Source organism: Amphibalanus amphitrite, unplaced genomic scaffold, assembly GCF_019059575.1.
Source record: "Amphibalanus amphitrite isolate SeventyFive unplaced genomic scaffold, NRLGWU_Aamphi_draft 001093F_arrow, whole genome shotgun sequence".
NCBI lineage: Eukaryota > Metazoa > Arthropoda > Thecostraca > Balanomorpha > Balanidae > Amphibalanus > Amphibalanus amphitrite.
In genome coordinates this window covers 1-13,875 of record NW_024882587.1, presented here as the reverse complement: position 1 = coordinate 13,875, position 13,875 = coordinate 1, and the positions used below count along the sequence as shown (strand labels likewise).

Genomic DNA, 13,875 nt, shown 5'->3' with positions numbered 1-13,875 from the left:
GGGTCCAACCAACTCTGTGATTCCCATTACAAATTCAATGGCAGAAAATGTCTCTTTAGAGAAGTTATTATGTGATAAAGCATATGGTTATTCATCACTTAAATGGGAACTTTTGCAAGTGACCTCATCTTAACCAGTTGTCACTTACATCATAATGGTGGTCCTTGTCCTCTGGATTATTGAAATAAAAACATTGACCTGAGGTAAAACCTTTCAAAAATATGCATATTTTCTGCCATACCTATTGTATTGCACGCATGCAGAATGAGAAATTGATGCAATTATATCAAACTTTAATGCCTCACCTGGTAGAGTGATCCATGAACTTCCCACCATCCAGTAGATGCACTTTGCAGAAGAGTACAGCACTGACAAATGGCACTGCCGTCAGCTCCTCCACTTCAAGGTCCACCTGGAACTTGTACTTCTTCTTTTTTGACATAATATTCATTGTTGCTTGAATGGTTGCTGGATTTTAAAACAACAGTTCCTGACTGATAAACTGCACTGTGTTGGTGTAAGCCTGGAATAGAAAATGAATTTCAATGTCATTTCCTCATACAATGTGCATCAGACACAAATCACAATGCATCGTGGGAAGGAAATATGTTGAGGCACAAATTGAAATGCAGGATAATATGAAAATAAGGGCATTGCATTAAATTATAAAACATGAAAGCATATCCTCAAATCTCAATTCCACACAGCAAAAATTGAAATTAACTTGGTGTGTAGCAACTAGCAAGTGCCATTTGTTGACTTCAACTGAGGCTATCACTAGGATTTGCCTATTTAAAAATTCTTAATCCAGAATTTCAGTCATTACAAGTTGACGATCACAATCAATAATTATAAACCACCCCAACCCATGCCAAAGTCAATTTCAATTCAAGAGTCTGAGTTGATATCACAGACTGAGACTCGCGGTGAGTGAGAATACATATTGATGACAGAGAAAACGTAAAGACAATTCTCGGTTGTAAGCAAACACCTAAACACCTTCACTTACTCAGTATCACCAAAGAAACACTGCAATTAATCCAGAAAAGCACAACAGTAGTGTACTCACCTCACGGTAGCCGCCTCACGAATGACGCCATGACGCCGTTTTGGATTCCATCCACTCTGCGACACGAAGCACGAAATAAAGGAAACGTTCACACCATCCCAAACCAGTAGATAGCCAAGATCTCGCCTAGATTTTTTCGCCAAGCGAAATTTTCATTGACTATTTTTTCTTCCAAGAGCTATTTTTAGCAAATTTTTCTGAAAATTGCTTGATGATTATTAATGATTATGCTCATAAAATGAATTATCTACCAGCAAAAAAAGATGGGATATCAAAATTAGTGAAAATGTGAACTGTTAGCATTAAGCATTCTGCTAAAGCACTTCATTATTGGAAAATAGTTTAGTAGATAGCTCTTTCCTTGAGATTTGATTGAAAAAGGTAAAATCAACGGTGTGATTTCATTTATCGTTCTTGCAAAATGCTTGAAATTTAAGCCAAAAGTCACCTAGTATAAGCCCAGTATAAGCCTAATGACAGTCTAAAATATGGTAGCAAATGGGGATATGTCGGAGATGCGCCATAAATGAAAACAATCCCTTCCATTCGCAAGTTGTATGGGTGAGTATGATAGAATGTATGATAGAAATAATAAATATTTTATTCTTCGAAAGTTTTGTTAGATACCACAAGTCCTACCCAGATAGGTACATTTTTTGTTTCCTTACTGAGTTTTGGCCAGGCTTGTTTTACTTACACACATCATTTCAACTTAAAGGAAATAGTTCACTTTCACGAAATTATTTTTTTGCAACGATTTATGATTTTTTATGTTCAAAATAATCAGCAAAGAAAATAAAACCTTTTTATAACAAAAGAGTTTTTTTCTATATTTTGATATAGGAAGAACTTTTCAGTTTCTGTAAGGCACACGCGATCCAGTATGAAAAGAGCATGGGTCCCGAAAATTCTTCAGAAACAGAGAAATTATCGCAGCCACCGGCATTTGGGCGATCTGCTCGATCTGATAATGTTCCCCTGAATGTCCTAATGGGTGAGACTAAATGCTTACTTCGAAATCTAAGCTGCGTTGCGGCATTGGCGGTTATGTGCGGCGTGTATGCCGCATGATTAGTAAGCGGCGACCACTAAATTAAAAATTCAATAGCTTCGACCTGTTTTCAATGGATAACACTGCATACCAAAAATGTCCATCGCTCTCGTCATAGGATATTTAGATTTAAATAACTAACTTATCTACATCATTGTTTTGAACCAAATTAATACTCAGCCGCGAACGTATAAGGTATAACCCCTTGCCGTTTCGCTCCTGATCAAGCTAGAGCTTCGCGGAAAAAACGAGCGTGTTGCCCGTGACGAGAGAAAGCCGATGATACCCAATTTTAAGGTCCTAGGTTATCGGTTGACCTTCCAGGTCAGGTCAATGACCCAAAAGGCGGGAAAATTGGGACCTGTTAGAACGTCGTAGTGTGGCTGCTATGGGTTTTTTCGGGGTGCTGATCACGAATATCATGCTAGTTTTGATCACAGATGATGTCTTCATTCATTTAGGCCAGGTCGGGTTAGGTCAGGTCAGGTCAACCAGTAGAGGTCCTGCCAGGTATTTGTAGTAGGTGTCAACCGCCTCTGACAGCCTCGTAACATGTTACGAAGGCACCAAAACTACTTTGTAAACGTTCATGTGGTTGCTTAATTCGAATTCAGCTCGAAAAAACTGACCTAGAAACATGTCAAACTCGAAAAAGTGAACCGAGGTCACCAAAGGTCAATGACCTGACCTGACCTTCAGGTGACCTTGACACCCACCCTAATGCATGGGGGCAACATCATATCACATGTTTGAACGCTTGAAACCACGAAAAGACTGCAAACGCGCTGCTAATGCGAGCCGACATACGCTGAATCGCGGTTCCGGCCAAACATGGTCTCGAAAAGTAGGTCACAGGTCAAAGGTCATTTGGGTCAGGGTCATGAAATTTTCAGGATGGGTGTTAAATTGATCAATGCGAGGGTACTGAAAGTTTCGTCGCGATCAGCCGCTTTTTAAGCGAGTTATTCGCGAAAAACCTTAGGGGGGTTGCATCAACCCCCCCCCCCCGTGCGGGCGAGGTCATGTTTTGATAGCAAGACTGAAACAGACTTTTTTGGGTAGCCAGGAAATCGCATGCCAGAGCCTATTCAAATTCTTTTATCGGCCTTTATATGCACCAGTCGCATACAGGTACGGGATTTAGCATACGATTTCCAGACAATCGAACGACTGTTTGGAGACAACAAAGGAAGGAATGAGTGAGTTAAGTTGAAAGTATTAATTTGGTTCAAAATGATGATGTAGATAACCTAGTTATTTAAAGCTGAATATCTTATGACGAGAGCGGTTGGCATTTTTGGTATGCAGTGTTATTCATTGAGAACCGGTCGGAGCGTTTGAGTCTTTAATTTAGTGGTCGCCTCTTACTAATCATGCGGCATACACGCCGCACATAACCGCCAATGCCGCAACGTTGCTTAGATTTCGAAGTAAGCATTTAGTCCCACCCGTCCTAATTGATCAGTACGAGAATTTCTCTAGAGTTCTCGTAGATAATTTCTCTAGTTTCTGAATAATTTTCGGGACCCATGCTCTTTTCATACTGGATGGAAATATATGCAAGGCACACATAGATATAAAGACTAGATAGGGCACCCCCATGTCGGGAGCGACTCGCGAATACGTAGCAGCGGCCGCCATGTTGGTGAGGGCGAGAATCTGCGGCGCTGTGTAAACACTATGGGAAGACGGGGGTGTTTGGGACAGATTTTGTGGTATTTTTCGACCGAAAAGTGTTAATCTTTTTTACCTATGGCATTCTTTGGAATGAGTAGATTGTGAAACAACGGCAGAAACATGTGTATTTATAGTAATGTAATTACATCAGCCCTAGACATATAGCCCTGAAGACGCTGATAAAGGATATGCGGCACCGAAGGTAGATGCAATTGGCATGCTAATTTAAGATTAAATTCGTTTCCCATTATGGCTACCATACTTTATATCTATGTATGCAGTATGCAATGGACAATGATCGACAATAAGTGCAATTTTAGCCCTCACCCGTTCGTAGTTTGTCAGCGTCTTACGAGTAGGGGAAGCCAGGGTGAACGCCGAACGGAGTGCTCCAGCCGTTCGCCCCTCGACGGAGCAAGAACGGAAAAAATAGGTATGCTGTCCGCGATGTGAGTAAACCAGTGATACCAAATTTCAGGGTACTAGGTCAACGGGTGAACTCAGAGGTCAGGTCAAACACTGGAAATCGAACCAGTAAAGTCACTGGAGTTTGAGATCTTTCGCTATAAATCGACCAAAACGCGTGAACTGTCGGCGAAATGGGTTACATCATTCCCAATCAACCTCATCTCGAAATCTAGCGAACCGGGTCACATAAGGTCATACAAGGTCAGCGACCTTAGATGACCTCGGATGGCCTTGACACATGGCGGGTCATGTGAAGTGTATTTATGGGCGCCGATCTCGAATCCCGTGTCAATCTTACTTTAAAAAATGATTTGCGGGCACAAATCCGCAAACATAATTAAGAATTACGAATGAAATGAGCAAGATGCTCCGAAAACTGCCCATATGAAGCGCAGCCTTGACCTCGAGGCAAATGCACGTTATCTAGACATCAACACTAAAAAAAAACGCATGTAAAATGCATAAACATGCACTAGAAGGCAAGGAAATTCACCCGGATGCGGCAAATCGCAAAATCCGCTTATTTTAGACGAACATGACCTGACCCGAGCTCCGATGACCCATTCCTCACTTTGAATCAATCCGCGCCCCCTACAGGCACCGACATCGCCCTTGCAGACAGCACCGACGATAGTTGCACAGGCACGTGGCGAGCTAGTGTAACTGTAGCCGCGCCTTCAGCCACGAACACCAGTTTGTGCCGGATCAGCCAGCCACGGAGCAGAGACGGCCGGCAACGAATCGGCAATTAACAGTGCTACATATCGACACGGTCACAAGAGGCGAGGCGTTAACCCAGCGCCCACTGCATTGGTCGCCAGTGGACCCACTCAGTCACTAAGCAATCATCGACAAAATACGTCTTTTATCGGCCAGACATTGATCTGTTCATTAATATGAAGTGTCCATCCAAATCCACGCTATCCGCCACACAGCAGCTATCGACGGTAGATACCCACTCCAGCGGCAGCTGGCCGCGACTCACTGACACCGGCTAGAGACAGCTGACCGCTGAAATCACCAACACTTCGGCAGGGTATGAGCGGGTCTCAGTCAGATCCCAGGCATGTAACCCGTCCCCACCTTAGCTCATCTGGCAGAGATGATGAAGAGGTGGTAAAGCTGTGTCATGTCGTCCGGCTGGATGTCGCTCACCAGGGCCTCCTGACAGGTGCTACAGCTGACAGAGTCGAGCGCCTTCTTCACCACGAACCCTGCGATGTAGGTGACGATGTTGCCCACCAGACGACAGCCCAGGCTGGAAGTCGTGCTCCGTGATGATGTGGAGTGCCGTGGCACCGTTGTCTGAGGTGGTGGAGGCCGAGGTAGTAAGGCTGGCTCCCCGTCCGCTGGTCGTGTGACCGACTGCCAGGATGCTGGTCGGGTCGAGGGCTGCCACTTTCCCTGTGCTGCCGGGCCGGACGCCGCAGCGGTGGAGCAGGTGCCGGAATATCCCGCAGAACTGTGCGGCACTGGGGTTGTTCCAGCCACCTGGAAGGTTCGATTAGTATCAATAAAATATGGCTAATAGTGTTTAGTGTTAACATACGCCAGGCACAATTGTGTTGTATTTGTTGTTAACACATTGTTGACACACACGCACACGCACACACACACACACACACACACACACATGTTGGCAATGGTAAAGCAGTCTCCGGGCATTTGGTAATAATTTTTTGCACTTATTCTGGTTTTAGTGACTGATGGGCCTTTACCCACGCATGACTGGAGGGTGGGGCTCTACAGAGCCCCTCTCCCGTTTTCTGCAATAAAATATTTACATTTATATATTGAAAAAATTAAAATATATATTTGTTGCAATATTTCTAAACCACTAGACGTGTCAATACGAAACTTGCAGTACCTTCGGCTGCATCAATCTGAAACATTTTATAGAAATAAAAATTGTGTAGCTACCATAGGTCGGCCGTAAATGACGTCAGAGTGATCAGTGAAGTCATATTCTGCCAATTTTGATGCAAGAAATTGAACTACAGTAATCGCTCTCGGTGACAGATAACCTGTAACAATATAAAAAATCAAGAGTCTGTAGCTTTTACTTGCCAATGCAGGGTGATCTCTTGACTCTTGAGCCTCATCCCTGGTTTGTCAGCAATCAAATCCTGCACATCTATTTGGCATCTTGATTCTTGAGAGACTGAGAGGCAAATTTCAATTTCAAAAGATACTAGTCTTTAAAGCTGAAACATATTAACAGTTAGTCAGATCAAAACAAGGCCTGTAGCATACAAGTGTAGGATACTGGATTTGCACAAAGTACTCACTACAAAATACACATAGCAAACAGTGAGATTACAGTCATGGAAAAGCATCAGGTTTTTAAAATAATAGTTTACACAGACTTAAATACAAGAATTTAAATGAGCTTCAAATAAAATGAGAAGTGGAGTGAAGTACCTAACAAATAAGGGTATCCATAAATCTGGTGCCACCGTCGGCACATAAGGTTGGTAGGTTGTAGGTGGGTAGGTTGTAGGTATGGAGGTTATGTAGGTTGAGGTTTGTAGGTTGTAGGTTAGTTAGGTTAGTAGGTAAGGTTAGGTCAAGTAAGATTATGATTTTTATCTTCCTTGGACTTCATATTTACTTGTTAGCACTTAGCATTGATGGTAACGCCAGATTTACTAATACCCTATTTACTGATACTGATAACAGGTGAGCCAAAAGAGCATGAAGTGTAGTTTAAAGGGACCCTCCCACCTTAACATTAGATTTGAGTTGAGATAGCCAAAATGGGGTCCCTGGCTCACAATTACCGGTTTCGGCACTCACAACATCGAGAAATGCCTTAAATCGGAAATATTGAATTTCAAAATTGCAGCATTTTGATTCAGAGGGGCTAATGCTTAGGTATACCCCTCTGAATGTGTGACGTCAGCGCAGATATCTAACGATTTTCAAATGTTTGACTAAAACGTTTTGTAGCACGCGGTGGTATATGCTATTTGCGCGCAACATCTGCCGCAAACGCCGCACTTCTAAAATAAAGTCGCTAGAAACAGCGGAGATCCCAAAAAAGTAAACAAAAGTAAAAGTCTAATATCTTGAAAACCGGTGAATATTTTTCGGTGAAATTTGGTAGATATTCGTTTTCGCTCTTTCTGAACCGAGCGACATCACTTTCATGCCAATTCATAAACTTTTTTGAAGGTGGGAGGGTCCCTTTAAGCTTTACAATGTGAAAACTAATTAGGTAATGACAATCTGAGTTTAGGTGCTCCAACTAACGCACATTTTTACGTCACCCCTGTGCTGTTCATTATTGGGATCAAATGTGCGACACGGTTCACTGGTGCAGATATCACAACGTCTGGCATTTTCACTATCTATCAGCTCTGGTTGAGGGTGAGCGTGGTATGCCACTGCACTCTGAACCCAGAGCGGATAAGAGCCCCCGAGGCATCTGGCATAGTGCATGGATTTTTCGTTTGGCACTGAACTACTATTTAATACTAACTGATGACATTAAGTAAAGTACTTATTTAAAACCTATAATCATAAAACCTTCTTACTTCATAAATATTGTCCATTGAAGGCAACAGTAGAAAGTGAGCAGGCAAAGCAAGTGTAGGTAATGAGTCTGCTTTCCGCTGCCAATGTTCTGGTACCTATCTAGGTAAGCTTTCTTTGTGAAAAATCATATGACTGATGCTCTATCCATGCAAGAATAATTAATGGATTGTGGTGTGCACAAAAAAAAAACATGGGAACTGAATTAAACCTAAAACAGGCATGCCAAGTAAATCTACCTTTGGTGCCGCCTATTCTTCATCAGCGCAACAGTGCAACATGTCTAAGGCTAACGTAGCCAAATTACAATAGATAAGCATATTTCAGCACTTGTTCCACAATCTACACATTCCAAAGAATGCCGTGAGCAAAAAAGATTAGCACTTTTCGGTCGAAAAATACCACAAAATCAGTCTCAAATACCACCCTCCTCCCGTAGTGTTTACACAGCGCCGCAGATTCCCGCCCTCACAAACATGGCGGCCAGTCGCACGCACTAAAACACTGCCAATGTCCCATCTAGTCTTTTATATCTATTACCGGGGTTACATGAGCGATCCGTTCCAAATACGCACTACGCTAATGCGCATCAGCTCCCCACAAACGTATCTACGGCACCGGTTACATGAGACTAATTCGTTTTATCTACGTCAAACGGATCTTGTTTGGCTCACCCGGGCTGACTCCTCGACGGCCGGTAATTCGCATCACAAACGGAATAGGATTAGCGTACAGTCATGGCGCAGTTGCGGCATTTACCGGGACGACTGAGCTAAATTTTAAATACTTATATCATTTGATAGGCTCAAAACCATTTAAAATTAACATGAAATCAAAAAATGAAAACAAAGTTTTCTTGTTTTAAGTCAGTTGGCACTGATTCGCCATGCAGCGACAGCAGGGTGGTCAGAAAAAATTATCTATCAAAATATTTCATTCATTTTATTTCACATGCAAAGACTAAACCAAAATACCAACATTTTTTTGCTATTTTCTACGAGGCAGCCAATAAAAAAAATGCTTAGTATTTTGCATTTTGACGCTTCCAGTCAGCAAAAAATAGTTCTTGTGAAATACGGCCCGAATCGTGTGCCTCGGACGTTTCGGTTACATGAGCGATCCGTTCCAAATACGCAATACGCTAATTCGCATCAGCTCCCCAAGAACGCATTCAGTGCACCGACTACATGAGCAAATTCGTATCAGTGACGTCAAACGGATCTAGTTTGGCTCTCGGCCCGATGCGCATTACAAACGGAATAGCATACAAATGTGGCGCACTTCCGTAGCAATAGAGGTGACTAAATTAAAAATTTATTATCTTATGTCTTTTTTGCATTTAATCTGCTCAAAACATTCTCAATTAACTTAACAAAAAAAAGTTGAACAAAAAGTTGTCTTGCTTTGACTCATTGGGCAATTGCCTCTCTTGATTCGTCTGTAGTGCTGTCAGAAAAATGTTTCAACTGAAATTATGTGGATATTTACTATTTGGTTTTCACTATATTTATTGTTGAAAACTTATCAAAATACCGACATATTTTTTAAATATTATTTCAAAAGAAGAAAATGAAAAAAATTACCTATTATTTTGCATTTTAATGTTTCTTTTTGCGAAGAAATAGTTCCTGTAATACGTATCTTGGTCCTATTCGCTACTAAGCCTCTTTCCCAGCGGATTTTGTTCGGACCGCCGATTCGTATTAGCAGGTGGATACATGAGTCGGTAGTACGCTCCTGATTCGCATTAGCGGTGAATCCGATCGTGATACGTATTTGCTTTGCTCATGTAACCGCGGATCGGATCGCCGATTCGTACTAGCAGGTGGCTACATGAGTCGGTAATGCGTTCCTAATTCGAATTAGCGGCTAAATACGTATTTACTGTGCTCATGTAACCCCGATATATGAAGGCACACATCCTCAACGCAAGACACCTTTTTCGGGACGAGAAATAGAATATCTTTGCCTAGGGTGATCGTTGGGCTGTAAAAGCTCCTGATTTATGCTCGTCTCAGCCCAAGCTACGGAACTGCTATTCCAGTTCAAAACCCATGTTAAAAAGTGAACTATTTCCTTTAAGAATAAATCTGAATCGTCAAAATAGTACCTATGGATAGTCATAGTGTGATGTCTGCCAATATCAGAACATAAGTTATGTCATGCTGTAGAACTTGCATAACAATGCAACATATCATTATTATGGAGCGAACCGCCTACTCGATTATGACCTCGCATTTCACAATCGCATGGTGATGGAAAGTGAAGTTTTCCGAAACTTTGCTTGGACGTTGCATAAGTACCTACACATTTTGATATCATAAGGACTAGGACATGGCTGCCAGGTGCCATGATTGACATCATCATAATTCATAGAATGTGATTTTACACTTACAATATCCATGTATTTACAGAAAACAATTTTAAATTGAATGCTTAAGTGATAAGAGAACTCGCAGAGCGGGTTTCAGAAGGAACTCGTAGTCAAACTTTTTTAAACAAACTTTATTCTCAGTCACTTGATATTCAAAAGTCTTATGCCTTGTACCATTTGCTAAAATTCTGCCCAGTGCTGGAAATGAGGCCGCTTTCTGGTCCCGGTGTTTTATTCTCTGGTTGGGTTAGCCCAGTCTAGCGCTTAGCCTTTCAGGACCCTCTCAGAGCCGCAGTTTTTTTCGCCATTTGGCCCATTCAAGATGCAAAGTTGATGATCACATGAAGTTTATTTGGGGCCTCTGAATGTACGACTTCGAAATTAAAGGGACACTCCCACCTTAACATTAGTTTTGAGTTGAGATAGCCAAATTGGTGGCCATGGCCTGCAAATACCGGTTTGGGCACTCACAACATCGACAAATGCTTTAATTCGGAGATATGGAATTTCAAACTTGCAGATTTCGGATTCTAAGGGGCTAGTGCATTGGTATGCCCCCTTAGAATTTGTGACGTCAGCGGAGATCTAACGATTTTTAAATCTTTTACTAAAACGTTTGGTAGCACGCGGTGGTATATGCTGCTTTGCGCGCAACAAATGCCGCACTTTCAAACAAAGTCGCTAGGAACAGCGGAGATCCCAAAAAGTAAACAAAAGTAAAAGTCTAATATCTTGAAAACCGGTGAATATTTTTCGATGAAATTTGGTAGATATTTGTTTTCGCTCTTTCTGAACCGAGCGACATCACTTTTGTGCCAATTCATTAACTTTTTTGAAGGTGGGAGGGTCCCTTTAATCGATTCTACAAGACCTTTTTCTTTCATCTTCATGCATAGGTACATTTAACATAACTCCAGACTAGGCTGATTTGGCTGGCCCTAAATAAGCTTCGTGTGACTATTAACTTTGCATCTCGACTGGCGTGAGCAGTGAAAACAACCGTGACCCTGATTGGGTCCCGAAAGGCTAAACGCTGGACGGGATTAACTTGCCCGCAGAATAAAACGCCGGGACCAGAAAGCGGCCTCATTTCCAGCACTTGAGAATTCACAAGTCACAACTGCTATCCCGGATTAAGGAAGGTCAGTAATCAACAGTGGATCTAGATTGGTGGGCTTTATTGTACCAGCCAGCTGAGAGTTGGATCCACCGTCAGACATTGCCTATGAGGCGGTTAGTAGATACCACATTAGTTTGTTAGGTACTTTTTGTGTGGGGAGGCATTTGTGACATTTATGTGCATTATGTAAGAAAACATTTTGTCAGAAATTTTAGAACATACCTAATACCTATAATGCTAGTAAATTGAAGGACTTCTACAGGCTAACAGCTCAGTAATAACATCTGACCAGTGTGTATGAAAGTTATCCAGACATCTATTTTTCCATAGCTGTTCCTAGTGCACCATTTCTTTTCTGATGCTTGAAGTGGGTAAATTGAATGAATATGTGCTTGTGGTATCGGTCCTCACTGCAGGAGTGACCTGACCTTGCATGGTGACCTTTGCTGTGAGTTGGGGTCGAGTCACCACTGGGTTCACTTGGCAGTTTTCGTCCAAGGCAGTGCCAGGAAAGGAGTAGGTACATTCTCTCCTGTTGTAGCAAAATTGCATGAGGGTGGCATGGCGACATCTATGGTGGCATGGGCTAGAGGATGGTCTGCCAGCAGCTGAAAATTAGCAGCAGCCAGTTGCACATCTGCATGAGCCCTGAGGCGTTGTAACCTGAGACTATGGTAGTAGACTCAGCCCGGCCGGGACAGCAAAAACCGCCGTTTGCCAAGTGGTGAAAAGAGTTATTGAGATAGTGACAAGGAAAAGACACGAATCAATGCGCAAACTAGCTCGAATGTTAACCAAGGCATGTAATAAGAGGTCCCACATCATGATCTATCGCTACTCGAGTTACAACTTTGTTTGCTACCATTGAAACGGAAAAAGATAACACAAGTGACGGGAAATCAACCAGCTCACCGCCTTTAGCCTCACACAAAAGCACGTCCACTGGTTGGAGCAAGACTTGAATAAAATGGTCTGATCTGATGGGTCACCGCGAGTTGTATCATCCTTTGAACCGTCAAATCTGCCGTGTATGGGCGGCGAGAGGCTCGAAAGTACCGGCCGTCACCAGCGTCAAACATCCGGCCAAGATCCAGATCTGGAGCAAATTCAGCTGCTGTGCGATGTTCCATTTGCACATAAGGTCACAGGAAACCACCATCAACGTGTATTACCCGAGCAACATTCTGGTCAACGAATGTATGGATGCGCTCAGCTGGACGGCACAGGGGGGCTCGGTTTCTGAACGCGCACCGATGCCTGATTCAAGCCACGCCGTCTTCACGCGGGGCGGCGCGCCACCTCAAAGCCCTAGAAGAATGACCGAGAGAACCTCCTATCATTCTGGGCTAGTGGGTTTGACTTAGAAATAGCTCCTTTCCCAATCCAATCAAAACTTGTGGGCTATTGTCCAGCAGGAGGCGAATGAAGAGTCACCCACCACCAGCATTGCCCAACTGTAGTCACAGGTCAAGACGGCGTGGCGTTGGTCCACATCAAACTCAGTGTGCTGGAGAATCCAGTGGCTGGAATGCTCCAGCACATTTGTAATTGTGTTCGTATGAAAGGTGGCTATATTGATATTGTCATTAAAAGGAAAAGAACGAGTTTGATTTGTGCTTCTTAATTCCAGTAGGGTGGGGTCAAAGATGTCCGGATAATTTCGTTACACCCTGTGAGTTTTTTTAAAGATTGTTGATCAGTACCTAGCAGTTTAAAAAATTAGTAGCCCAGCTCCGCGAGAAAACTGTCAGTAGTTTGCACAAGTGTCCCATATGGAAGTGCTGCACCTCATCACCCGGGCCAATTAGCATTTATGATGTCCAGTCCATGAATGGCTGCTGCATGCACGTTTATCCAGTTTTGTTCCCCCTGTCATAGGTCACTGCAATGGCACTGAGACGGCTGGCTGGTAATCTGGTGTCTGCGGTCCGACCGCTCAGCCTTCAACTGGCCAGAAACTACCGTGCGGCAGTGCTTACAGAGTTTGGCCGCCCACTCCAAGTGCAAGACCTCGAACCAAAGGCACTAGCTCCAGATGAGGTGAGCGCACTCAGCATATTTTGCATCTTAGCACACGGCTTTGTCTGAACACTTTTAACCCTTCCAGGAATTCTTTTTGAAGATCGGGTGGTGGGTCCGTTGTGTCTTTCGTATTAAGAGCCGCTTAGATTGGCATCCGGGCCCAAAGCCCAACCAAAGAGCCCAAATTCATTCGGAAAATTGCTTTTCTCAAACAATAATAGGCAATCGAGTCCCCTCGCCCCAAAAGGGATTGTTGCCCAGGCCGAGCTAATGCAAGCAAAGCCACGCTCGATCGTTGCAGAAAACAGCTCTGCCTCATCCTACGGGTGAAAAAGAACCACGCTGGTTTTGACATCCCGTGTGGGAATTGACGTGACGCCATGCCGAAGTGTTGGGAGCTCGTGGCAGTGTCTGTCGTGTGTATTGGTTTCCGTTACTGTTTGCTTATATTGCAGCGCGCTACACGATCTTGCTCAAAAGTGCATGCGTTTCGTATGGTATGACGAAAACTAAAACAATGAAGTGTTAATAGTTGTGTATTGACAAATGACAAAAGAAAA

The 13,875-nt window shown here is 43.1% G+C and overlaps 1 protein-coding gene and 1 long non-coding RNA gene across 4 annotated transcripts in view; both read right to left on the bottom strand.

The window, feature by feature from the left end:
* LOC122370054 (protein FAM102A-like) overlaps window positions 1–1,149 on the bottom strand; it is a 37,683-nt gene extending 36,534 nt beyond the window's left edge. The window contains exons 1-2 of one of the 2 annotated variants that reach the window (XM_043345311.1): window positions 1,070–1,149; window positions 306–523 (exon numbers count right to left, since the gene is read on the bottom strand). In XM_043345311.1, the coding sequence (XP_043201246.1) occupies window positions 306–451 (146 nt within the window). In that variant the 5' untranslated portion in view covers window positions 452–523; window positions 1,070–1,149. Of the gene's footprint in view, window positions 1–305; window positions 524–1,009 lie in introns of both variants that reach the window. The other variant, XM_043345312.1, reaches the window with a different exon arrangement.
* Window positions 1,150–4,509: 3,360 nt separating this feature from the next.
* Window positions 4,510–8,424, bottom strand: LOC122370053. Of its 2 annotated transcripts, none has more exons than XR_006254505.1 (3): window positions 8,246–8,424; window positions 6,329–6,469; window positions 4,510–5,756 (listed from the first exon to the last, which is right to left on the bottom strand). It is a non-coding gene; the product is annotated as an uncharacterized LOC122370053 (long non-coding RNA). The 2 variants fall into 2 exon arrangements; XR_006254506.1 differs by lacking the exon at window positions 8,246–8,424 and adding an exon at window positions 7,522–8,028.
* Between the last annotated feature and the right edge of the window lie 5,451 nt (window positions 8,425–13,875).